At 46.2% G+C, this 26,511-nt stretch overlaps 1 protein-coding gene across 2 annotated transcripts in view; it reads left to right on the top strand.

Annotated features, from left to right (window-relative positions):
* MAPT (microtubule associated protein tau) overlaps nucleotides 1-26,511 on the top strand; it is a 1,161,691-nt gene that overhangs the window by 976,984 nt on the left and 158,196 nt on the right. For both annotated transcript variants that reach the window (XM_086923799.1, XM_086923798.1), the window contains one exon: nucleotides 16,759-16,871. In XM_086923799.1, coding sequence (XP_086779925.1) covers nucleotides 16,759-16,871 — 113 coding nt within the window. The remainder of the gene's footprint in view (nucleotides 1-16,758; nucleotides 16,872-26,511) is intronic.

The raw sequence follows: 26,511 nt of genomic DNA, 5'->3' as shown, positions 1-26,511 counted from the left end.
TTAGATGGTGCCTGCGGATGCAGGGTGACTACTCCTTAGTCACAAGGGAGAAATCTTGAGAAGAAGTCTTGAGTTCCTTTCGTAGAAAGTAGTTTCAGGATTCAAAGATGATCTAATTTGGAAGGGTCCCCGCTCCTGCCTTTATCCTAAAGAAAGGGGTGGGTACGCGACTAGGTCCTGCCCTAGGGGTGGGACCAGGAAGGGGGGTGGTTACACCCCTCTCCCATGCCGGACTTTCCCCAGGCCAGGGGCTGGTGTGCCCCTGGAACTGGTTCTAGCCAGCAGATGCGTAGTGAGCACCGGGGTGCCACTCTGCAGTCACCTTCCTGTAAAGCCCTGCCTACCCAGGATACACAAAACCCTGTCTGGGATGGTGCTAGCACCGCCCCTGACAGGAAACCCTTTGTCCAAGCTCTCCTCGCTGGAAGGACTCCCAGCAGCAGGAGGTCAGACTCGTGTCTGTGGTGGCAGCATCCATTTTGTGGAGATGAGGCTTGAGTTAACTTTAAACGGGGTTTGTATGTATGTATGAAACTTATATAGCGCAGGACTTACCCTGGGGCATCTCCGCGCTTGCTTAGGGAACCCGTCCTGGTATTCCCCTGTGAGATAGCCCTGGAAGGGTATCCACAAGGTGAAAGCCAGGCATCCCGCCGCGAAGGGCCGATGTGGAGATTAAGCAAGCTATTGCCCAGAGTCGCAGAGTGTGAACCCGTGAGTCGAGAAGGCACCGGAGCGAGAATTATCGAGTCCGTGGGATTATTGAGCCCAAGACCCGCCAAGGCGGGGAATTGAACCCTGGTCCAGGGCCGAAACTCAAGCTCCAGGTCTGCCGCCTCTAACCCCTGAGCCACACTTCTTCACAGTTACATACATGTCGTGTCCCTCTAGAAAGGTGGAATGCTAACCCCGTCGCCAGAATTGGCGAGGGGTTAGTATTCCAATTCGTATGACACCTTACTCGACATGTTTTGATAAAGCGATACCAAAGATAGCATTTAACCGCAAGGATTATAATGCACTTAAGAGTATATGGTATGCGTTATCATGGAACAGCTATTAGGACTTGGTTCCGCAAGCTGCAAACGGGCTCAGCTCATGCCAGAGCACCATTTCACACGATTCCAAGCACTCTGCCTTCAGGATTGTCAAGGAAGGACAAGGGGAACCCATAAAATCGCTCGGGACCATGGGTGGCAAGTAATTATCAAAACAACAAGTGGTCCTGAGCTTACAAGAATGAGGGAAACAGATATATATAGATCACAATGGAATTCTATATAGTTCAGGATTCCTTGACCAGCCGGCCATGGAATGTTTATTTGTTCAATGAGTATAGGATTTCAGAATACAACATATAACCCAAAACATACGGGTTACATTAGGGCACAATCCTGTGCCAAGCGAAGGGAGAGAGGTGAGGAAGTGAGGGCAAGTGAAAGAAAATATCAGGCAAACAGAGTGAGCTTGCAGGTCACTGAATTAAATTCACATTGACAGTGTATCCTGGAGTCATTCATACACACAATAATATCAGGGAATTAACTGTATGAATTACTCTACGGTCGTCGACTTTTCGATCCCCAGCTCAGTTACAACGGGATCATCATCAGGACAAGTAAAATAATTTTGCCTGAACAAAAAGTCAATTATAGCACCAAGTTGGTGGGGTGAAGTACGATTATCTTCAACGGGCAGATCTGTTTTTTATCATCAGCGCGATTTGTTCATTATATGGGAATCTTTCCTTTTTGGTGCAATCAAAACAGATATTCTGTGCGGGCGCAGGGATTAATCCAGAATTACGCCTGATCATTTGCCTTACATAGGAGTATGGCCCCAAGGGAATGTCTTGTAAATAGTTAGCCAGGGACTGTGGTATTTAATGATTATCCGGCATGGTTAGGCTTGGAGGTTGCAGTGGTTTGCAGAAGGACTGGGTAGTTGGCGTATAGTTTATACGTCCAACCTCGGCAGCTTCTGGGCAGGGTCGCCTTCCTCTGCTGTAGAAAACCGGCGAATCGTGCGGCCAGGCGGATCCCTGGTCCGCTCGGGTTTCAATGATCGCTTTGCCTCGGGAGCTGCTTTCGATGGGGCGCCCCATCGAGAGCAGCTAGGGTACATGGAATCCATTTTAGAGAGAGAGCAGTAGGCCTGGGGTCCTGATTGGCAGGGCCCCAGGCCAACTAAATCGGAAAACCAGCAAAACACCAGGCAAAAAAAATTGGGGGGGTAACCATAGTCAGGTATCCACCTTCCTACACCATGTACTTTAGGTGCAATTACCAATTGGTATTGGGTCACTCTTGTAAGTCCTTGTACAGTGTACCATAGGTACCCAGGGCATAAGTGAACCCAAGGCCTACCAGGGGCTGCAGCATGTATTATACCACCCCTGGCTGGCCATCCAAATCTGACACAACTGGCTGATCAATCAGCTGGGGCAAGGTGGTGTAATCACCCTTTGCTTTAGATATAGTATACCTATATCTAAACCTAAAATGAACACATATACTCCTGTAAGTCACTCCTATGGCAGGCCTTAACAATCCTGGAGGCAGAGTGCTTGGAATTGTGTGAGATAGTGCTCTGGCATGAGCTGAGCCTGTCTACAGGTTCCGGAACCAAAAGAGTTTAGCCTAAGACTGCTTTGTCCATGCTACCATTAGGATAGCTGGTCTATAAGGTTGACTTACAACCAATCACCATAAGGGTTGTTTAGACTGATACAAGGGGATCACTAGAACTAGTGAGCATCATATATCTGGCCAATTTCTCACACTGACGAGGGCCTGGGTGACCGTCCGTCTAGTTGTGGTGGGGATCCACTTGAAGATCCTGCGAAGCATGCGGAGGGTGTTGAAGCAGGAGGAGGAGACGGCGTTGACCTGCTTTGTCATGGAGAGTGTGGAGTCGAGGATGACCCCCAGGTTTCGTGCATGGTCGGTGGGTGTAGGGGGTGCTCCTAATGCCGTCTGTCACCAGGAGTCGTCCCAGGCTGAGGGGGTGGAACCTAGGATGAGGACTTCCGTCTTGTCCGTGTTCAGCTTCAGACGGCTGTTACTCATCCAGTCAGCAACGGCCTTCATTTCTTCGTGGAGGTTGTTTTGGCGGTGCTGCTGTCCTTGGTGAGCGAGAGGATCAGCTGGGTGTCGTCAGAGTAGGAGATTATGTTTAGGTCATGCCGTCGGGCGACGTGGGCGAGCGGTGCATGTATACGTTGAACAACGTTGGGCTGAGAGATGATTATTGGAGTACGCCGCAGATGATCTCTGTGGCATTGGAGCGGATGTGGGGGAGGCGGACGCTCTAGGTTCTCCTGGTAAGGAAGGGGGTGGTCCAGTCCAGGGCCTTTTCTTGGATTCCGGCGTCATGGAGGCATGCTTTTAGTGTGCGGTGGCAGACTGTGTCGAAAGAGGCTTTCAAGTCAAGGAGGATGGGGGTCATGGTTTCTCCGCTGTCGAGCATGGTCCTGATGTCATCGGTGGCGGTGATGAGGGCAGTTTCGGTGTTGTGGTTGCTACAGAATCCCGATTGGGACGGGTCCAGGAAGTTGTTCTCTTCGAGGAAGCTGGTCAGTTGTTTGTTGACGGCCTTTTCGGGAGCATGGAGATGGGTCGGGAGTTCTTTAGGTCCTTGGGATCCGCCTTGGGTTTCTTGAGTAAGGCGTTGATTTCTGTGTGTTTCCAGCTCTCCGGGAAGGTCTCTGTTTCGAAGGAGATGTTGATGGTTTTTCGGAGATGGGGTGCAATGGCACTGCTGGCTTCATTGAAGATGTGGTGCGGGCAGGGGTCTTCTGGGGATCCGGAGTGGACGGTGTTCATGATCTTGATGGTGTCCTTGTCGTTGATGTTGGTCCAGGCGAGCAGGCGGGTGGTGGCCGTGGGGGCGGGGGTGCCAGCGGTTGCCGGGGTGGTGACAGTGTCGAAGCTGTCGTGGATGTCGGCGATCTTTCGGTGGAAGAAGGTGACCAGCGCGTCGCACAGGTCTTGTGAAGGCGGAATGTCGTTGGTGTTGGAGCTGGGGTTGGAGAATTCCTGCACGATGTTGAAGAGCTCTTTGATGTTGTGTGTGTTGTTATCCAGGCGGTCTTTGAATGAGGCCCTCTAGGCAGTTCTGATGAGTTGATGGTGTCTGTGGGTGGCGTTCTTGTGGGTTGCGTAGCTGTACAGTGTTCGTTCACGGAGCCAGTTCTTCTCAAGTTTTCGGCATATTCATTTGGAGGCCTGGAGGTCTTTTGTGAACCAGCTGGCTCTCTTACTGGTCTGGGTGTTGGGGGTGTCCTGAGCGGGGCGAGGGTGTTGGCACAGTCGTTGATCCATTCTTTGAGGTTGCGGGCGGCGGTGTCGGGGTCGAAGGAGTCGGAGGGTTGGCTCTGGGCAAGGGTGGTGGTTAGCTGGTCTTCAGTGACCTTGCTCCAGCAGCGTCAAGGTATCTGTTGGGCGCGTTGGTGCGTGGTGGGCTTCCTGAAGGTGAAGCGGATGCAGTGATGGTCGGTCCAGTGGGGTTCGGTGGTGTGATTGAAGGAAACGTGGGGCCTGCGGTGAAGATGAGGTCCAGTGTGTGGCCGGCGGCATGGGTTGGTGTTGTCACGAGCTGTCTGAGTCCGAGGTAGGCAAGGTTGTCGATCAGGGTGGTGGATTTGGTGTTGTTGTTGTTCTTGAGGTGGAAGTTTAGGTCCCCGAGTAGGATGTAGTCCGTGGAGGCGAGGGCTTGTGTGCTGATGAATTTGGGGATGGAGTCGCTGAACTGCGGTCGGGGTTGGGGGGGGGGGTCTGTAGACGAGGGTTCCTCTAAGGGTGGTATTGGGGTCGGTGTGAATCTGGAAGTGCATGTGTTCGGCGGTGCTGAGGGTGTCGTCGGTGTTGGTCGAGATTCTGATGGTGTTCCTGTAGACGATGGCGATTCCTCCTCCTATGCCGTTGGTGTGGTCCCTACCGGTGATCTTGTAGCCTTCCGGGATGGCTATGGCGATGTCGGGAGCTGAGGTGGGGTTCAGCCAGGTCTCCATCAGGAAGGGGACGTCTGGGGAGGTAGAGTCGAGGAGGTCCCATAGTTCGACGGCGTGTTTGCGGGCGGAACGGGTGTTGAGGAGTATGCATCTGAGGTAGTTAGGTCCTTCGGTTGGTGATTTTGTGAGCCGAGTACTGATAAAGCTGCAGTTCCAGCAGGTGATGGGTCCTTGGGTGCGCTTTGGGGTGGCCTGGTAGCAGGTGTGTTCTTCTCCAGGGTTAAGTGCGTGGAGGGTGCTGGCATCGGGCGTTGTGGTGTTTGCGGGGGCCAGGGGTTCTTTCGCTGGGCGCGGTCCAGGCGCAGACGCTCTTGACTTAGATGCGCCTTTGGGTAGGTGGGAGGGAGGACAGCTGGGAGGCAGGAGCGGGCGGCCTATGAGGGGGCGGGCCGCCGGGAAACAGAGGCAGGAACGGGGTGCTGTTGTTCAGCACCTAGCGGGCTAGCACGCACGGCAGATGAGCTCAGCAGGTGTCATCTTGCAAACACAAATAGTATCGGCAGCCGGAGGTGGCACGCACTCTATTTCTAGAGTGGGCGTTGGGCAAGCCTTGTCCCGATCTGTTTGCAACCGCTGAGAACCTGCAATGTCATCGCTTCTGCGAGTTGGAGTTTCCAAGGCAACTGTCACTCTGAGATACCTTTCATGTTGAGTGGAGCTCAGGGGTCCTGTATAAATTTCCAATGATACTACTACTGCCCGACTTGTCACGAAGATTTGGACTGCATAGGCCCAAATAATCCTAGTTGCACTGGATTTGGCTCAGAGGGTGTGGTTTCCAGATAAACTCCTGAGCATCAGGCTACCTTATCGGGAGGACCTCCTGTCGCTGCAACAGGGCAGGGTGCTGTACCCAAACTTACACACTCTTCAACTTTGTGCGTGGAGACTGAGCAGCACAGTTGGAAATGTCTGATCTTCCCCCAAAAGTGTGGGATGTTACTTTGGTAGTCAGACGTCAATCTGCCAAATCCATCTACACCTGCCTTTGGGAGAAGTTTGCGGCGTGGTGTTCAACATTCCAGGTGGAACCCTTTCTGCACCTCTGTCAGAGGTTTTGTTGTGTTGCTTTTCTCTGGCCCAGAAAGACCTTGCCTTGGCACTTCCAAAGGTTATGTTTCTCCAGTATTAGGGGTGTCTTCCATAGATTCACATGCTTGAATATTCCACGTCGTCGAAGTGGGAGTCCCACGGTACATAAAATAGCAGTAATAGATGCATATATAAGTAAAATTACCATAATTATATAAATATATATACATATATAAAATACAGTAAAGTATCCAGAAAAATACTCAAAAGTACCATAGAACAGAATAGGCCCATAGAAAGCCTAAGGGAGAAACTCAACTTAGTAACATATCAGTGTCATTATGTTTTGGTCCACATTCCAGCCAATCAGGCTGTAGCTCCCTCTAGAACCTTCTCCTCAGAAGCCCAAGTCCTCAGATTTTCGTAGCACAAGTAACAGTAGAAAGCAGTAAATCATCATATAAGTCATAAAGGTAACATTAATTTCAAGCATATAAGAACATATCATAAATATGTAATCTATCAATATTAAAGAGAAAAAACCTTTATGACTGGAGGCGGGTAGCAACAGAAGCTCACCTTTAATGGAAAAGATTCCGCAGCACCGCTTGTCCTACTGCTGCATCTGCGGCGTCCGTTGACTGCAGACAGTAGTGCTTCGTAAAAGTATGGCTGCTCGACTACGTAGCAGCTCTGCAAATGTGCCGCAGAGGTACCCCCGCAAAGAGGGCAGTAGAAGCTGACACAGCTCTAGTTGAATGAGCACGTACTGGAGCTGGAAGAGGCTTGCCAGCCCGTTGATGACAAAAAGTAATGGCAGAAGAAATCCACCTAGTAATAGTTTGTTTGGTAAGAGGTTGTCCTTTGCAGATCGGGCCATAGGCCACGAATAGTTGATCAGATTTCCTGAAGGATGCAGTGCGCTGAATGTAAAACTTGAGACAACGCTTCAAATCCAGGGAATGTAATGAACGTTCCGCAGGAGTTTGTCGATCAGGAAAGAAAGTCTTTAAAATGACCGGTTTATTGAGATGGAAATCACTGGGGACTTTTGGAATAAATTTAGGATTAGTACGTAGCGTAACAGCCTCTTTTGAGAAATGGAGAAAAGGAGGCTGAATTGTGAATGCCTGAATGTCACTGACACGCCTAGATGACGTCAAGGCGAGCAATAGGGCAATTTTCCACTTGAGGAATTTTAAGCTTGCTGAATGGATGGGTTCGAAAGGAGGTAGGAGGAGCTGAGACAAAACCAGGTTTAGGTGCCAAGCAGGCGGAGGACGACGAATGGGTGGAAACATATGGAAGAGGCCTTTGAAAAACTGTTGGATGATTCTAGATGAATACAGCGAGGTAGAACCATCATGACGGAAGCAGGAGAGAGCTGCCAAAAATACCTTCAGAGTGGAGTGGGAAAGTCCTGAATTTGCAAGGGATAGGAATAAAGGCAGGATCTGTTCTGGTTTGGCGGTCATCGGATCCAAGGCTTTGGTGTGGCACCAAACACAGAAAAGCTTCCACTTCAACTGATAAGTTTTAATGGTGGAAGGAGCACGGGCGTGCGCTAACACCTCCCTGCAGTCAGTGTCGATGGTCAGACGCGCAAATTCATGGTGTTCAGGTTCCAGGCATGGAGCTGGAGGTATGCTGGATCCGGATGGCAAATTTGCCCATGTAATGTAATGATGTCTTGTAAAGCGCATTAATCACCCCACATGGGGTATCTCCGCGCTGTAGACCGCTGGGGAACCCGTCCTGGCTTTCCCTGTGAGATGGTCCCTACTGGGTATCTCCAAGGTGAAACCAGGCATCCCCGGCGAGTGTGGGGGCCGTTGTGGAGATAAGGCAAGCTAATGCCCAGAGTTGCCGAGTGTGATCCCTGGTTAGAGTAGGCACCGAGGCGAGAATTATCCAGTCCGCTGACCCTGGTCCACGACCCTGCTGCGTCGGAAATTGAACCCTGGTCCCGGGCCGTCCTCTGCTTCCGGGTCTGCCGCCTCTAACCAGTGAGCCACACCACTCCACTCCCCTCCCCTGCTGCATCGTTAGGAGGTGAGGCAGAGGATGAAGCGATATTGGCTCGTTCTGGGAGAACAAGAGCAGGTCCGAGAACCATGGGCGCCGCGGCCACTTGGGTGCGATCAGGATGATATGGCAGGGTTGAAGCCGCATCCTGTGCAACAAGCGTGGAATCTGAGGAAGTGGAGGGAAAGCATAGCTGAATTCGTTCAACCAGCTGATCGAAAATGCATTTCCGCTCGACTCTCTGTGGGGATGAAGACTTGCAAAACGTTGGCATTTTCTGTTGATGATAGTCGCAAAGAGATCCATCTGCGGCTGGCCCCACTGGCGGAAAATGAACTCGAGAGTTGGTTGATTGAGCTCCCACTCGTGGTTGTCCGAAAGGGACCTGCTGAGCGAATCCGCCAGAACATTGGAAACACCCGGCACATGGATGGCTGTAAGATGAATTTGATGACGAATCGCCCATTTCCATATCTCCTGTGCTTGTTGGGAAAGCAGAAGCGAACTTGTGCCGCCCTGCTTGTTCAGGTAATGCATGCTGGTGGTGTTGTCTGTCCTCACCAGCAGAGATTGGCCTTGAAAAATCCGTTGAAAAGACTTCAGGGCAAGGAAGATCGCCAGAAGCTCTAGGCGGTTTATATGCCAAGTGCGTTGGATTGCAGTCCACTTCCCTTGTACTGACAGTCCTTCGAGATGCGCTCCCCAGCCCTCCATGGACGCATCGGTTGTAAGCGTCGGAGTCGGAGTAGCGTCTTGAAAAGACCGACCTTTGTAAATGTTCGGAGGGTGAGCACACGACTCCAGAGCCTCCTGAATGCGGGGCGTGAGAAGGATCCTGTTGTTGAATGATCCTGAAATCTGTTTCAACTGCTTGTCTAACTACTCTTGGACGACCCTCATATGTAGCCTGCAGTGGGGAATCAACTGTATGGCGGAGGAAGCCATGCCTAGGGATGATTTAAACATCCTGACAGAAACGTACAGTTTTGACTGCAGGGATCGTACCATCTGGAGCATGCGGTCTTGTCTTTCCTGGGAAACAAAAACCTTTGCCAGCTGAGAATCTAGTGAGGCTCCTAGAAAATCTCGCCGCTGAGACGGGCGAAAGTGTGACTTTTGGCAATTGATGGAAAGGCCCAAGTCCCGAAAAAGGGAGATGCAAGACTGAGTATGCTGGATTGCCAGTTTGAGGTTCGGAGCCTTTATGAGACAATCGTCCAGGTATGGATAAAACTGTATGCCTTGTAGGCGCAGAAAAGCAGCTACCAGGGCCATGATCTTGGTAAAGACCCTCGGTGCTGAATGGAAGCCGAACGTCAGGACTCTAAATTGGAAGTGTAGGTGTCCGACTGTAAAACGATCGGCACATGAAAATATGCGTCCTGGAGATCGATCGTGGAGAAGAACTCTTCGGGATTGAGGTAATGTAGAATCTAGAGCAGGGTCAACATTTGACAAGTTTTGGACGTGATGAATTTGTTTAGAGCTCGTAGATAAAAAATTGGGCGCCATTCCCCCAATTTTTTCTTGACTAGAAAAAAGCGGGAGTAAAACCCTTTGCCCTGCTTGCCTTGTGGTACTACCTCGATAGCACCTTTCCTGATCATTAATTTGACTTTAGTCAAAAGGTCTTTGAAATGGGGAGGAGGCGGGCCGGTAGGAGGGCAATTTGGAGGAAATTTTGTGAATTCCAAGGTGTGGCCTTTTGAAATCAGATCTAGGACCCACTGATCGGAAGTAATGTTGGACCAATTCAAGATGTAATTTGAGATTCAACCTCCAATTCTTACAGTCGGTGGAAAATTGACGCTGGGACTGTCACTGTTTCTTTGCATTTGAACCACCTCTGTAAGTAGTTTGTCTTTGGTATGGTCTGGAGGAGGTCTGACGACTCTGGGATTGGTAGGTTTGTCTTTGCCGGTTGTCATTGTAGAAGCGATATTGGTTTGATCCACGAAAAGTGGAAAAGTCGCCACCTCTACCACGTGCTCCTCGAAAAGGCCGTTTTTTATATTGGAGAGACCCCAACGCCCATCGACCTAAATGGGAGCAGGATATGGGTGCAAATATATCGGACAAAAAATTGAGTGTGTCGTTAGAATATGTGAAAACAGTATCCCACAACACCAGGTTTAGATTTATCCAATTTAAATATTTACACTGAACATATCTCAAACACAGCACTTGCATTATATGTAAGCGGTGGCACCCTCTCTGTGCTCTAAGTGCCACCAACAAGTTGGCGGGTTTTACCATATGGTCTGGGAGTGTTCCACACTGCAGACTCTATTGGGGGAGGGGATGCAACATATATCTGAATTCACTGAGCAAAATCCTATACCTATTCCAAACCTCTGCCTTTTGGGGTGGATGATACGTAGAAAAGGTGACAAGTACTTATGTATATTTTTTGATCTGGCACTGTCATTATTAAAGAGCAGGATGGCCATGTCTTTTGATGCAGCGAAGGCCCGAATCTTAGGACGTGGCTAAGGGAAGTGCAAAGGTGGGTTATTGCTGAAGCGGGAGTCATGGTAATCATTATAAAAACAGCAGGAGCTTGACAGGCATGATATGGGATGTTCACGTAGTAAGACTAGAGGACAAAAATAATGAGTGACCATCGTGAAAGATGCATAGGAACGTATGGCATGCGGCAAGAATACGTTATTGGATTCAAGTAAGAGGGCATGTATACGCATGTACTACAAGGGGAGAGCACAAGCAGTAGTTGGAGAAAGCATTCTTGTACTGTAACCTCTCACGCCATGCAATTGAGGTGCAAATGTTGCTTGTGGTCCATTACAGTGCGCATGCCTACACTGATTTATCACCTTTAGATAAAATTGAAAGCCGTTCACCTGGTACTATGCTATATACCTTAGCTCCTAACAGTCACAATTTGTTAGCATCGTTTACCTCTGCTTTTTGTTTGCAATTGTTTTTCCTGTTTGATGTTTTATTTCACTTTGTTAGCTTTCTTGGTGCCTTTTGGGTAAATTTACCATGACACGTGGGCAGGGTGAAATAGTCCTCGAATGCAAATACCACATTGATGCCTCACTATTGTGTTATTAGATGGAAAACCTTGCAGTGTCGCAATGTTTGTATTGTTGATTTGGAAGATGGTTAAAAAAATCAATAAAAAATAATTATAAAGCAATTCTAATCTATAGTGTTTAACGCCTAATGAGAGGACCATGTTGTGGCCCCACATATTACTTGTATGGATGCCTTTCCTAGTTCTGCCAACTGCTCATGAATAGTAGGTAAAATCGGATTCTCCTAGCATTGTATACAACTGAGAAATTGCTTGATGAACCCACCTACTAATTATTTGCAAGTTGAACTTTTTGCCCATATTTATTGTATCGTAAGTGATGAACAATGCTTTAGAACACCTGAAACCCTAAGTATGTTTCAGACAGATGGAAAAAGCTGACATTACATCCAGGGAAGAAAATATTTGAGGGTTCTCGTCAGAGTGCAAGACTGGGATAATAATCTCCTGAGATAAATGGAAAAGAGAATTAACTTAGGATCTTGCATAAGAACTACCCTATCAGGGAAAAACCTAAAATAGTGGTAGGAAATGACCAGTGCTCGCCGATCTCCCAAACACCTTGATGAAGAGATGGTAATCAAGATCATTATCTTCACTAACAACAATATTTGGTCAGCTTCTTTTATAAGTTCAAACAGTGATTGCTGCAACCCTCCTAAGACTATTAAAAGGTCCCAAGTTGGAGTCTGGACAAGTATTGATGCTTCCTTTAAAGCACTTTAAGAGCCTACCCACAAGGAAAATATTCACAAAATCCTGTCCTATTCTCAGGGCTTTTATTGCCACCCATTACAAAGATGAAGTGGGGGGTCCTAGGCCTTCTCGAACACTTTATAAGATCTCGAAGGGGTCTAATGATATAGGATCAGATCCCTTGGAATCACACCACTTCTGAAATGATCCCCAAAGCTTTTTGCAGGAAGCTAAAGGTGATGGGCTGCTTTGTGCTTGAATGTCCTTTGCCACCTGCTACGAAACACTCCAGATGTTGTAAACCTACACGCCTAAGTTCCAAGCTATCAATCTGAGATGTCAAAGCTGCATTGGTGACAGGAGAGGAAACTCTGAAGAGGAAATTCTCCCCCTTGGATAAGGATATTAGAAGCAAAAATCAAGGACGTTGAAGCCAGAATGGTGCCATCTGACTCAGTGATGTCCTCTCCACTTAAATCACCCTCAGGAGGAGTGGAATCGAAGGAAAGGCATACAGGACACCACTAAGCCAAGGGATTGCTAGGGCATCCGCCGGCCAGTCTTGTGGGCAACTTGTTTCCATGCAAAACACTGAGAGGTTCACCTTTCTGTCTGTTCATCGTATCCCATACTGCTAACAGACAGATGATATATTACCGATGATGAAAGATTCTAGCTGAGACTGTTTGACTGGAAATTCAATCAATCAATTAATTAATCAGCTCTAAAAGCCAGAAAGTGTTTCTCAACCCAAGCAAATATATTTTCTGCTAACAGGTTGAACTCCTTGTTTCTCATGCTTTCTTGCCTGTTCAGATAGGACCTTGTGACCTGGTTGTTTGTCCTGACAACAATAGGAGCTTTCCAACTGAAGAGCAAAAGCCTGTAACACCAACCATACCGCTGCTAACTATCTCCATTTGGAAAAGTGGAAATTCTCCTTTGTCAATCAACACCCCTTTCTCGCCCGAGATCCAATGTTTCCCAGGCCCAAAAGCTGACATTCGTTGTATGTTGTATTGGAGGAGGAAGACAGAGTGGGACTCCTTGTGTTTCTGGAACCACCAAGCTAATGCTTGTTGAGCCAGAGGGGTCACTGGTACTAGGTGTTTGAACTCCTGTGAGCTCGGTGCCCCGTGTTGTAAGAGAACATTTAAAAGAGGCTTTAGATGGAAGCATGTCCACAAGACTACTGCCGTAGTTTCCGCTAACCTACTCCTTTAACCAACTCCTGGCTGTCACCCAGAGCTGACTGAATAGGAAGTAAATACTGTTCTGGATTGCAAGTCTGATCTGAGGTACAAAAACGTAACCCAACTCGGTACTGAACAGAGCCACTATAAAAGTCTTGATCTGGCCAGGTTGAAGGTGTGAGTTCTGGAAGTTGATAACAAATCCCACCTGTTTCAACATTCTGATCACGTTCTCCACATCTTCCTGCACCTTAGGGAGAGAAGAAGCAGACAACAACCATCCAACTGTAGGGATGCTACAATCGTTGCCAATACCTTTGTGAAGAATGGGTGATGTTGCAGGGCTGAAAGGAAGATCCCGGAACTGAAAGTGCTGGTCTCCTACTGAAAACACGAAACGTCTACCTTTCTGTGTGGATAGGCACATAGAAGTAGGCATCCTGCAAATCTCGAGTCACAAAAAAATCTCTCGCTGTTATTAATGGAATGATTGATTACAGTGAAATCATCCGAAATGTTTCCACTAAGACACACATGTTTAGGGACTTAAGATGCAAGACGGGGCTATATCTGCTATCTATTTTGCAATTAAGAAACAGAGTAGAATAGAATCGGCTTCGTCTTTGATCCTCTGGTACTGAAACTATTGCTCCATTGTACAGTAAGGCTTGAACCACCAGTAATATTGACTGCTTCTTTGACTCGTCTTTTGGTAATATGGTAGGTAGAAAAAGCATGCCTGAGGACTGTTAGAAAACAAGAATGCAATATCTGTTCTTGACAATGCTGAGGACCCCAGCATCTGAAACACATTCCTCGCACCTATGAACAAAGTGAATGAATCTCGCTCCAACTTCTGGATAGTCATTTCTAAGATTTACCTTGATCCTGGGGCGTGCCTAGCTGCTTTTTGTTGGCAAACACTGTCTTCCAACCACAGGAATGGCCAAGAAAGGGACAATTGTCTTAAGATTTCTGTGGCTGCTGCTTTGATAAGAAAGTTTTTTTTGCCAGTGTAGCTTAAATGGCTTTATAATGGTTTCCTCTTCCACAGCTTTGCGAACCATTCTGTTTAATTTGGAGCCAAATAATGTTGCTCCTGCAAACAGTCGTTTTAGTATCAGGGATCTGTTAGCTGTATCCAGTTTCCAAGACTTGATCTACAGAACCCAATGCCCTGTAATCTCTACTTCTCCTTAGTGAGAATTAATGTAGGATCCCCAAATTCCTGAATGCAATCATATAACTGCTGGAGATCTTTCAGGAGTACTTGTGTAGCATACGCTGCATGCATGTTTGCTCTAGTTGCAAAGTTAAAAGCAACAAACAGTAAGGCTGTCTACAAAATCTGGTAGAGTCCTCTGAGTCAGGGAGGAACTTGAGACCATTTACCTTAGGAAGCTGTGGAAGATCACCTTCAAAACCTTGAAGAGAGTACCTCCTTCCTTTTAATGCAAAATACTACATGTTGTGTGTTTATCTTCCACTGGTGTCATGCATACCTTCCCCCTTTTAAAGATAGTTTTACCCTCCTGCCAATGCTTTTGTGTATACTTCAGTAGTTCTGAAAGGCAGCATCACTAATTCCTGTAGAATTGAGTACATTTTGAAAATAATTCTAATTCGAAATTGCACAAGAATGATCTGTGTGTAATTATGTGTAAGCATATTCTGTGAAAACGTTAACAAGTCTCATTAGCAAAGTTGACAAACAACTGCATTTATATATTCTATTGTTACAAGTCCAAATGCCCATCCATTGCATTTCAAACCTTTTAATGGCAACACAGCATAACATATGGCAACATTCCTTTTAATTGACAAGGAGTTTGTGAGGGAGTTCACTGTAACAGTCTAACATGAATGCATAATTTATTATGCAAGAACTGATGAAAGAATGCAGTTTGATAGTTTTACTAAAATGATAGAGCCGCACCTGGACAAATGGCTTTCAGCCAGAATAAAGACTTTTACTCTGCTAGAATAGACAATGGAGGCCTTTCTTGGTGAAATTTAAACTCTTGGGATCTCATTGTTTCAGCTGGGTTAATTTGTTTAGATTTGTGAGTGGCGTACAACACGGTCAGCCATGCCATCCGAATCAGCCTTTTGGCAGTAATTTTGTTTGTTTGGCCATACGCTTTACTGGTTCAGATCCTTCCATACGTGGTGTACGCAGGTAGTGGTCCTATTTCCTATTCATTAGATGCAGAGGGTTTGTCCCTTTCTTCAAACCTGTGTAATGGATATGGCCAACCTTTTTCCAAGTGTTCATAAAATTTGCCCAGATTTTCTACTTCTTGGATAACATGCAACTACTCCTGGGGTTCGACATTTTGACCCTGAATACAATTTTGCACGTCTGGGATTGCCCATCCACATTTCAAGACTGAAAGGTATTTTGGTTCCTGTAACTCAATGACAATTGACTGAGGTCCTGTATATGGGTGACTAATTAAAGGTGGCTATTTGGTCTGGTTTAGCAGGTTATGGCTGACCTCTTTGTGGCCTGCTGTACTCCAGTGACTAAAGCTAAGAACCTTTGGGTGTATTTTAACCAACAGTTATCCTTTGATTCTAGATGTGGTACTCCTTCTTAACAGTCTGAAAAAGTGTCGCCCTTTCTTCCATGGAAAAGCACGCCACAGGGGTTGGTTCACCCATCCTGGTGAAGTTAGGCTGTGGTAATGCCCTATACCGTGTGCTCCTTGCAGTGCATAGGATACATAGGATCTATAATATACTTGTCAACTGGTATTTGGACTTCTCACGTTTGAAAATAGATCAGCAGCAGCTCAGCGCTCACTCCACAAGCTGCTCTTTAAACAACACATTTTTTTCAAAGTTCTTTGGTGCAGCAAGCCTATTATCAAAAGATACAAAGTTCCTTTTTCTTTTAATCTACTGAAGCATCATGCCCCCTCCAGAGCTCTTAAGCATGGCTCTTTCCTTTTTCTGAATCCCCTTGGTATATATAACAAGGAACAGAGTGGACTGAGATCCTTTAGGAGTTTGTGTCCTATGCTTTGGAGCTCCCCCTTGATCCTCTGCAAAATTCTTATGACACGCTTTTTGACAAAAAAATCAAAATGTATCGGTTCTGCTAATTGTTTTGATTGGTCTCTTTTCTCCCCCCTGTCTGTCAGTCTGTTTCAGTGTTCGATAGTGCTAGCTCCATGATACCTTCAGGTGACTGTTTACTGTACAAGTCACTAAACGTGCAGTACCTCTCTGCTGTGATGCTAACCGTAACATCATGCTGATAAAAACAATTGTTTTTGTTAGATTATTTCCTGATTAAAGCCACATTCCCCTATTTCTATGTGGTGTGTTAGTATCTCCAACAATTGATTGTAGCAAAACAAATTATAATTTGCAGAGACCACATCACCGAGAATAATGTGATAATTTATGGTCTGTAGCAATGTAGAATATCTGCTGTTAAGTTATTCCATATTTCATTATGTGTTGTAGTTTTAATGGCAGTAGACAGGAAAGGAAGATTGTTACAGTGCCTAAAAATAATTACTACTGACTTTCTCTCATTAAGTATTTTAAAAACTTGTAATATTTGAAAATGGTAGTAGCAATGATGTGCGCTTCAGTTGTCATTTGTCAAAACAAGTGTACCCCACGAATAATGTATTTTAACTAATGCAAGAGCTATAGTGTTTGATTGTTGATTCATGGACACAATAATAACCGAAGAATGAATAGACTATTAATATTTCCTATTACAGGAGGTGGGCAGGTGGAAGTTAAAACAGAGAAACTTGACTTCAAGGAGCGGGTGCAGTCTAGGATTGGATCATTGGACAACATCACTCACACTCCAGGTGGAGGAACTAAAAAGGTATAAACGATACATAACTAATATATAAGCGTATTGTGTTTATTAAATGAATAACATTGAACTACAAAGGGTTAAATCTGATGTTCAGTGTACTGTTACCTATTAATGAGTCCAGCTCATGAGGGAGAGTGATTTAGCCATCAGGTTGTCATCTCTTGAAGTGTATTTAAGAACTCCGTGTACATTCATTTTAAAGTTGCTTCACAACTTAAGTGACAGTACCACATAATAATCGAACATAGCTTCTTCTATATATTTATAACCTTTGTTAAAAGCATTTTCATTAACTGCTACTTAAATTAAAATTGACAACTTTATTATGTGGTTCAGCATTGAGTAAAAACATGTTCGAGCCAATACCGAAGTCTTGAATATTCTCCAGCATTTTAGGATGTTTTAAAAATTCACATGCTTGAGTCTTCCCTCGCTTACTGGATGAATAAAAATAATGTGACTCACGGATTTTCTTATATTCCCATTATTTTCCCTTTATAATGACCAAGGACCTCTCCATGTAAGGATGGGAAGTGTACCTGCAAGAGTTGTCAGTATGTGATCTCTGGAACCACGGAGAGAAGTTGCACCACATGAACATAGTCAAACTCAGAGCAATTCAGAACAGACTTTCCTTCTGAAGATTAATTAGTGTTAATATGGAAGGACAAAACCAAATATGTGTATTACTTTTGGTGACCAGAAGAGACCTAGGGCCATATGTATCAAGCCGTTTTTGAATCGCAAAGGCCGAAATTCGCAGAATTTCGGCCTTTGCGACTCGCAAACGGCCGTTTTGCACGTTTTGGAATGTATGAAACATTCCCAAAATAAGGAATTGCAAACTTGTGCGATTCCTTATTTTTCCATAGCATTTAGGGAATCGCAAATTTGCGATTCCTTAAATGCTATGTATGTAGCAATTTTAGTTTGCGAATTTTGTTTAAGAATTCACAAATTACCACCAACTTTCAGTTGATGGTAACTTGCGAATTTCTTCCAGAAATGCAAAAATTGGCATTTTTAATGGTGGCATATGATGCACACACATGCCCATGGGGCATGTATGTGCGCCATATGCACACACATGTTCTTTTCAGGGGTGCAGCAGGGTGTCTTTGAGACACCCCTGCACCCTTGCAATAATTCTCAAATTACGATTAGCAAATTGCGAATTTGCAAATTTGCAATTTGAGAATTATTTTGCATTCATTCCTATGGGCCTCCTGACCCATAGGAATGCATTGGAAATTATTCCTTAATTTTCGCAAAATGCGAATTCGCAAATAAGGAAGCTTAATTATGGGCATAAGCAAATCACAGCGGTTTCTCCACTTTTGGATCTTTCATAGATTCACATGCTGAATCCTCCCTGTCGTCATGAGCATAATCACTCAGCAAGCTAGATGTAGAGTGCCATGAATGGGAACTCTACCTGAGTCCTATGAACTCAGTGTTTCAGCAGGGAAGACATCCAAATCTCAACCCTTTTCATGACTAGAGAGAACAAGAATTGATGGTGCTTAGCAGTCAGAGGCTGGCAACCAGGAAAAAAGTGGAATGCATTTTTTATGACATGGAACACAGTGTTCACTTACAAAGTCGTCAACATTGTTCCTTGATCCATGGATAGTTACCATCATTCTCGTAGCCCCAGCTTAGTCCATTAGTCCAGACAATACTCGTACTCAGAGCTACTGAGCCTGAGAGTAGCACCTCCAATCCTCCTGTCACAGGAGAAAGTCCAACTACTTCATCCAAACCTACGTTCACCAGCTTTGACAGCAGGGCTTCTGAACACCTTGAGTTTGATGCTAAGACATTCAGGACCGCTGCAGGAAGATCCTTGCTCAAGCCATAGCACCATCCACAAATAGAACATATCAAGCGAAGTTAAAGCATTTCTGTGCCTGATCTGCTTCACCCATTGCACTCATTTTATCAGCAATAGTTCCCATATTATCTACACCTAGCGGAGTCTAGCCTCAGCCATAGTTTCCTCAAAGTTCCTCATCAATTTCTAGAATCCAGCACTGCAGTTCAAACCCTCTTCTTCTCGCCACTAGTTCCATGAAAGTTGAACACTGCTCTCAAAATTATTCAAGGGCCCCTTCAAACCCATATATATAGGGTAGCATCTAAATACATTTCATGGAAAGCAGCATTACTATTATCCAGTATTAAAGGTGTCTTTCATAGATTCACATGCCTGAATCATTCCCCGTCGTCGAGACGGGAGCCTCCGGTACATAGAAAAGTAATGTCCTATAGACATACATAGAGAAAAATAGGCCTAAGGTCCTCCCCTTAGTAGCCTATCCTTGTCCTTATGTAAAAAGGACCAAACTCTTAGAGCCAGCCAATCAGCTAACACCTCCCTCTAGAACCTTCCTGTCAGGAGCCTCAGTCCCTCAGATTTTCTACCGCACGTTGTGCTAAGGGAGTCTCCCCTGAGCTCTGCTCAGATTCTGTGTTTTTTCACTTAATTTACAATAATTTTGCTTTCTACTATGGATTACCTTCACAGATGAATGAAAGAATTTTATTTTAAAGCCTGCGCTTCTTGTTCCAGAAGGTTGCTTTGCTCTGTTCCTCACACTCACAGGCCAAAGGCTGCAAGGTATGTTGCACTTTCTCAAGTAATTTCTTGAGGAGTCGTGAAGAGAGACTTTTAATATTGTTCAGACCAGAAAGGAGGTTTTTATTTTCTCCAGTTACTGCTATGAGGCGTGGCCCTCAAAGTCCAGGAGACCTCTAAAGAAGAGAATCTCCTCAGACTCATTCCTCAGGGGACCGTCCTGAGAAGGCCCTAAAAAAGACCGCTCAAGGGTCTTCCGGGCGCAGTCCTTCAAAAATCTCCTCACTCTGTGGAAAAGGAGATTAAAGGACTTGCTTTTGGAGAAAAAATCAGGTAAAAAGACGACTTCTGAGCCGTCAAAATCACCTCCACTGGTCATGGGATCATTCAGAAAGGCGTCTTCTATACCTCCTAAGGTAAAGACTAAGAAGCCAACATCGTCAACTGGATCGTCGATGACAAAACCACCATCATTGCCTATGACAGCCTCTTCGTCTACGATGGCCTCGTCTACGCTGGCCTCGTCTACAATGGCACGTCGACGAGAGCGTCGACGACGACGAGTGCGTCGACGACGAGTGCGTCGACGACGAGGGCGTCGACGACGAGAGTGTCGACGACGAGAGTGTCGACGACGAGAGTGTCGCCGACGAGAGTGTCGACGACGAGAGTGTCGACGACGAGAGTGTCGACGACGAGAGTGTCGACGACGAGAGTGTCGACGACGAGAGTGTCGACGACGAGAGTGTCGCCGACGAGAGTGTCGCCGACGAGAGTGTCGACGACGAGAGTGTCGACGACGAGAGTGTCGACGACGAGAGTGTCGACGACGAGAGTGTCGACGACGAGAGTGTCGACGACGGAAGTGTCGACGACGGAAGTGTCGACGACGGAAGTGAGAGCGTCGACGAGAGTGTCGACGAGAGTGGACGAGAGTGTCGACGAGAGCGGACGAGAGTGTCGACGACGACAGCGAGAGCGTCGACGGCGAGAGCGTCGACGACGACTGCTTGTCTATATGACGGCCTAGTCTATGACGGCCTCATCTACAAAGGCTAGTCTATGACGGCGTTGACGGCCTTGTCTACGACGGATCGTCTAGGGAGTCGACTGCTCGTCTATGACAACCTGTCTACGGTATCGACGATGGCCTCGTCTACGACGGCCTCATCTACGAAGGCTCGTCTACGATGGCTCGTCTACGATGGCATAGTCCCGACGACCTCGTCTATGACGGCCTGTCTACGGCGGCCTGTCTACAGCGTCGACAAGGACCTAGTATACGATGGCCTAGTCTACGATGGCCTAATCTACGAGGGCCTGGTCTACGATGGCCTAGTCTACGTGGCCTAGTCTTCGAGGGCCTAGTCTACGATGACCTAATCTACGATGGCCTCGTCTACGATGGCCTCATCTACGATGGCCTCGTCTACGATGGACTCGTCTATGATGGCCTCGTCTATGATGACCTCATCTACGACGGCCTCATCTACAAAGGCTAGTCTCCGACGTTGTCGATGACTGCTCGTCTACGACGGCATGGTCTATGGCGGCGATCTCGTCGAAGGGCTCGTGGACGAAGGAAGAAATCCGCCAATTCTGGAATCTCTTCTAAGGTGGTAGAGAGGGCTGCTCAACGTTTTAAGATCCAATAACCTCTCAGGAAGAGGCCTGTCTCTTGTTCGTCATCGAAGAACCCTTCAAGAAGGCAGTAAGGTCAATACTGATTATCTATTACCCATAGTCAGGAACGGTAAGGGTCATGATGTACCCCTCCTCTGTATCACTGGTGATCCCTCAGTTGGATAAGACGTATAAGGCGCCAGATACAGCACCGGCGTGTTTCACAGGAACATCCTAAGCCGGACTCCGTGGTGACACAGGCGGCCCAGAAGAGCTCCGGGACTCCTTCGGTCCCGTTGTCGCCTCCTCCTGATAAGGAGGGAATAAGAGTGGACGACATTGGGAACAGGCTTTCCCCAGCGAACGCTCTAACGCCCTTGGGACGCTATTGTGAACAATTGTGAGCACACATGCCCCATACCAAAGTGGAGTCTGCTAGATGGTGAAGCATCGGCGTCAAGCCATAGACTGCGCGAGGAATATCGCTATGACAGGGTTCCACCAGTTGGCTGGAGCAGCAGTCTTGCGGATCCAAGGAGGGCCCTTTCCGTCCTGAGGTGCGAACAACGTTTTTTGGGACAAACCATATGATAGCCAGTTACTATTTGGCACAAAAAGTTAACGAAGCAGACAATGCAAGAGCTTTGGCCACTCTTCAGTATAGGAACCAGTCCTTTAGTAGAAATGGAGGAAGAAGACGGTCTTCCTACAGAGGAAATTATCAATTCGAGTCTTCCTGCTCTTCAGGCCAGAATGGACTGCGATGCCCTCGGCGCCAACAATAGCAAAACAAGCGCTCTTCTTTTGCGAAGTTGTCCTTTCAGGGAGAGGACAGCGGAGATATCAAAATTTACGGCTGCTTCTTCGAGAGATCTGGATTATGCTGTAGAAAGGAGCTATGGCGAGAATACCTCCTCATAAGGGAAAAGGATTTTATTCCTGCTTCCTTTTGAAAAAAAAAAAAAAAAAAAAGATAAGCGGTGGAGACCAATCTTAGATTTCAGAGCCATCAACAAATTCCTACGGAAGCATTCGTTTCGCATGATAATCCAGGAGGTCTTGCAAACAGGACGCTTACTCCCATGTCCCAATTCACAGGAATAGCTAACCGTACTTACGATTTGCAGTAGTGGGCAGACGCTTGCAGTTTCGCGTTCTGCCTTTTGGGCTCAAGTCTGCGCCGCAAACATTCAAGAAATACCGTTCCCCGGTGGCGGCATATCTCAGACACCAAGTCTTTCAGTATCTGAATGACTGGCTGGTCAAGGCTTCATCCTTAGAAGATGTGTCCAGGTCTTCCAACGCCTGTTTTCAGCTTTGATTGCTTGGATCTCACCCTCAATCAAGAAAACGCCTATTTTCAGCTTTGATTGCTTGGATCTCACCCTCAATCAAGAAAAATCGGTCCTAAAACCTTTTCACTACATAAGTTTCCTAGGTGCAACCCTGGACACACGGTCAGCAAAGGTTTTCCCTTCCAGAGAGTGATTGTGTATCCTCCTGATTCCTCACTGTCAACTACGAATGAGACCTCTACAGGAGGCGCTCTAGAAGCAGTGGGTCCACTGCACAGGGTCATCTGACGACCACATAAAAAATGAATTCTCATATGGCCGGAGCCCTACAATGGGGGATATCATCTCAAAACCTGTCTCAAAGCTCGTCATTCCTACTTCCGGCTGTTCCTCATGTCGTCACAAAAGGCGTCTCTTTGGAAGGCTCTGGAGTTTTTTCTGCAAGAGCTACAGATATGTGGAAGGTGGTCTCCTATGGAGAAGAAACTACATATCAATCTGCTTGAACTATGGGCGGTCTTCCTGGCCCTTCAAGCTTGCCTGCCAAAAATAGGACGGACAATGAGCTCACAAAGGTGTTGTGCAGCCAGAAAACATCGTCACACGAGTGGGAGCTTGTCCAACAAATCATTGGCCAAATCTTCTCCAGATAAAGCACGCAGCAAATTGATCTATTTGCAACGAGAATGAACGCCAAATGCCCACACTTCGCAAATTGGCAACCCCAGTCAGGGTCCCTAGGGAATGCATCTCCAATCGCATGGCGCAACGTCTTTGCGTAGGCCTTTCCGCCACTCCCGATGCTTCCCATGGTCTTCACTAAAATTTACTTGGAGCCTTGTATTCTGATTTTAATAGCCTCAATTTGGCCGAGGCAACATTGGTTCAAAGAGCTCCACCGTCTATCCCTGGAGCCACCGGCCCACCTGCGCCAGTACCTATCCCTGCTTACAATGAACTATAATCAAGTTCAACGTCCGGATCTGAAGTCTCTCAAGTTAGTCTCCTGGCCCCTGGGTTCAGAGTTCCACCATCTGAATATTCCACAAGACTGTGGACATTCTTACCAGAGCAGGGGCGGATACACCTAAACATATTCCCTGAAATGGAAGCGCTTTTGTGTTTAGGGTGCAGATCACGGAAATTGGCCTTTCTCCACGTCACCGGAGCAAATATTGCCTTATCTATTACATCCGGCACAGTCGGACCTAGCCCACTCCTCCAGTAAAGTACACTTAGCAGCAATATCTCGTTATGAAATAATTTCAACGAGTCCATCGCTCTGGTCAAGCGGGTTGATTAAGCAAGTTCTAAAACGATTATACAGATCTTTCCCGCCAGTAAGGATGTTGCCACCTCCTGGCATCTCAATGTGGTTCTTAACCAGCTCATAAAACATCTGTTTGAACCAGTACACAGAGCTGACCCAAAGTATGTCTCGTGGACAATCCACACCCCTCCTGGCGCTCAAATCCGCAAGGAGGGTCAGTGAGCTACAGGCGGTTTTGTATCCAGGATCCTTTTCTGCAGTTTAATAGAGACTGGGTGACTCTGAGATCCACTCCTAGGTTTATCTCAAAAGTTCAGTCGAACTTACACCTAAATGAACCTGTGGTTATGCGTTCCTTTTTTCCGAACCACAGCACGGCAGCTGAGAGATCGCTGTTTTTTTCCTTGGATCTCAAGCAATGTTTACAGTTTTACAGTGACAAAACGAAAACATGCAGGAAATCTAACCAGCTATTACGAACTTACAGCAGACCTAGGAAGGGTCTACCGCTTGCCAAGCAGAGCATCTCCAAATGGAATTCTGCAGCCATTGCTTTCTGCCATGACCAAGTTGGACAGCCATTGCATTCCAAAGTGAGAGCGCTCACCATGAGAGCTATGTCCACTTCTATGGTTCTCATTCACATTACAGGGCGACAACATGGAAGTCGCCGCATACCTTTACTAGGCAATTCTGCCTGGATACGGAGCTGATGAATGATGCAGCAGTGGGACAAACAGTGTAACGCCATCTATTTCGGTAAGGTGTAACGCCATCTATTTCGGTAAGGTGAGCCTTCCTCCGTCCCTCCATCCTACCCTGGTATGCACATTTCTTTAGCGTTATTTATTGTGGATACCTAGTGATGGTTCATGCTCTAGTGATGGTTCATGCTCGCAGGATGTCTTATCTAAGGACTTCTATATGCTGTTCCATCAGAAATGTGCACTCTGCATTGCTTGCTACTCTGATTCAGGCATGTGAATCTATGAAAGACACCTTTAATACTGGATAAGAAATGAGTTACTTACCTGTAACTACAGTTATCCAGTATTGGTGTCTTTCATAGATTCACATGCAACCCTCCCGCCTCCCCTGGAAGGACTCACCTATCTCTCTATCAGTGCTACGCCTACTTAGCTTGGTGCGTACGAAAATCTGAGGGACTGAGGCTCCTGACAGGAAGGTTCTAGAGGGAGGTGTTAGCTGATTGGCTGGCTCTAAGAGTTTGGTCCTTTTTACATAAGGACAAGGATAGGCTACTAAGGGGAGGACCTTAGGCCTATTTTTCTCTATGTATGTCTATAGGACATTACTTTTCTATGTACCGGAGGCTCCCGTCTCGACGACGGGGAATGATTCAGGCATGTGAATCTATGAAAGACACCAATACTGGATAACTGTAGTTACAGGTAAGTAACTCATTTCTTAACCCTTATGACTGCTAGGAGAATATGAGAACTGTAGATGTTAACAATAAAAGGACCACATCTCGAATTTGGCAAACAAACTGAGTCTTTGAAAAAATCCATCATTCATGCTGAAAGTGGCAGCAGATTTCCACGTAAACGAACCTGTCATTTTAAAGTCTTTCTTTCCTGCCTCGCCCAATGCTGCACACATACATCTACACTCGCTAGATGTGGATAGCTGTTTACAATTTTACCTAGCCAAGACAAAACACTTCAGGAACTCTGATTAACGATGTGTCTCTTTTGACCATGCACTAAAAGGTAGGCTTCGGTCAAACTAAGGTGCTGCAATATGGATTGCAGCACCTTTTAAAGGCCAATAAACTGCTGTCCACCACAGTAAGGGCACACTCTACAAGAGGAGTAGAGGTGACTTCTGCTTGGCATGCAGGAGTGCCACTCATGGACATCTACAACATGGCAACGTGTGAAACTCACCATACATTTTACAACCTGTTTTAAAAAGGTGAGCCTTCTTTTCCACGTTGCTCTAATGAAATGTAATGAATACTGCTTGCTGCCCTGATACAAGCATACCAATCTTTGAAAGATCCGATGCTGGAGAATAAAATGAGTTATATGCCTGTAACTTCAGTACTCCAATGATTTTTCAGTCCTCCCACTTCTGCTCTTTTTTACTCACCTGTTCTGCTATTTCTATAGCCATACATGACATGGTCTTGAAGCTTTGAGAGGTAATGGCCTCTGGGATGAGTGGAGTTCATGGCTTTTCAGCACCATTGGCTGAAGATTGAGCTGTTTCAAATAAGATAAATGTCAACTAAACATGCACTGTTTCGAAATTGCTTCTATGACAAGTTGTTTTCAACTTCCACTTGCCAATAAGGAAGATTCAAGCGTGTGACTCCATGAAAGATATCAAGGTTAGAGAAATGTAATGGTATCTAATTTTTCGAAATTTATAAAATATACTTTCTACAGCATGGGATCGTCACTGATATTCATGAACAGTGAAAAGTTCAGCCTATGTACATTACCCTGAATACTCCTTCACATTTGTTCACACGTATAAGGCACATTTTTGCAAATGAACCTCTAAAAAATAGCAACATTAAGGAAGCAGCCTCCAAAGTTTTGTAATACTACTTTTTAAACTAGCAAAATAAAGTGGGCTTATAGGCAGCAACATCTTAAATAGAAATTGCACTGCAACATTTAGCTCCCTGAGGAACGCTCCTACCCTACAGGGCACTGCTTTTGTAATAGTTCTTTTCCCCACTCTGTGTAATTCGGATCTCCGAACAGTGGATTCTGTCTTTTTTGCTTATTTTTGGCTATTTTCAGTCAGATTTTGTCACAATTCAATATGTTATCATCTTTCTCTTAGAGTCTTTTTTGTGGGCGATCTTAGTGTTTTGTCTGTGTTTTTTCCATAGCTGACGATGTA

Source organism: Lissotriton vulgaris, chromosome 5 (assembly GCF_964263255.1).
Source record: "Lissotriton vulgaris chromosome 5, aLisVul1.2, whole genome shotgun sequence".
Classification (NCBI taxonomy): Eukaryota; Metazoa; Chordata; class Amphibia; order Caudata; family Salamandridae; genus Lissotriton; species Lissotriton vulgaris.
This window is presented reverse-complemented; position numbering and strand designations above follow the sequence as displayed.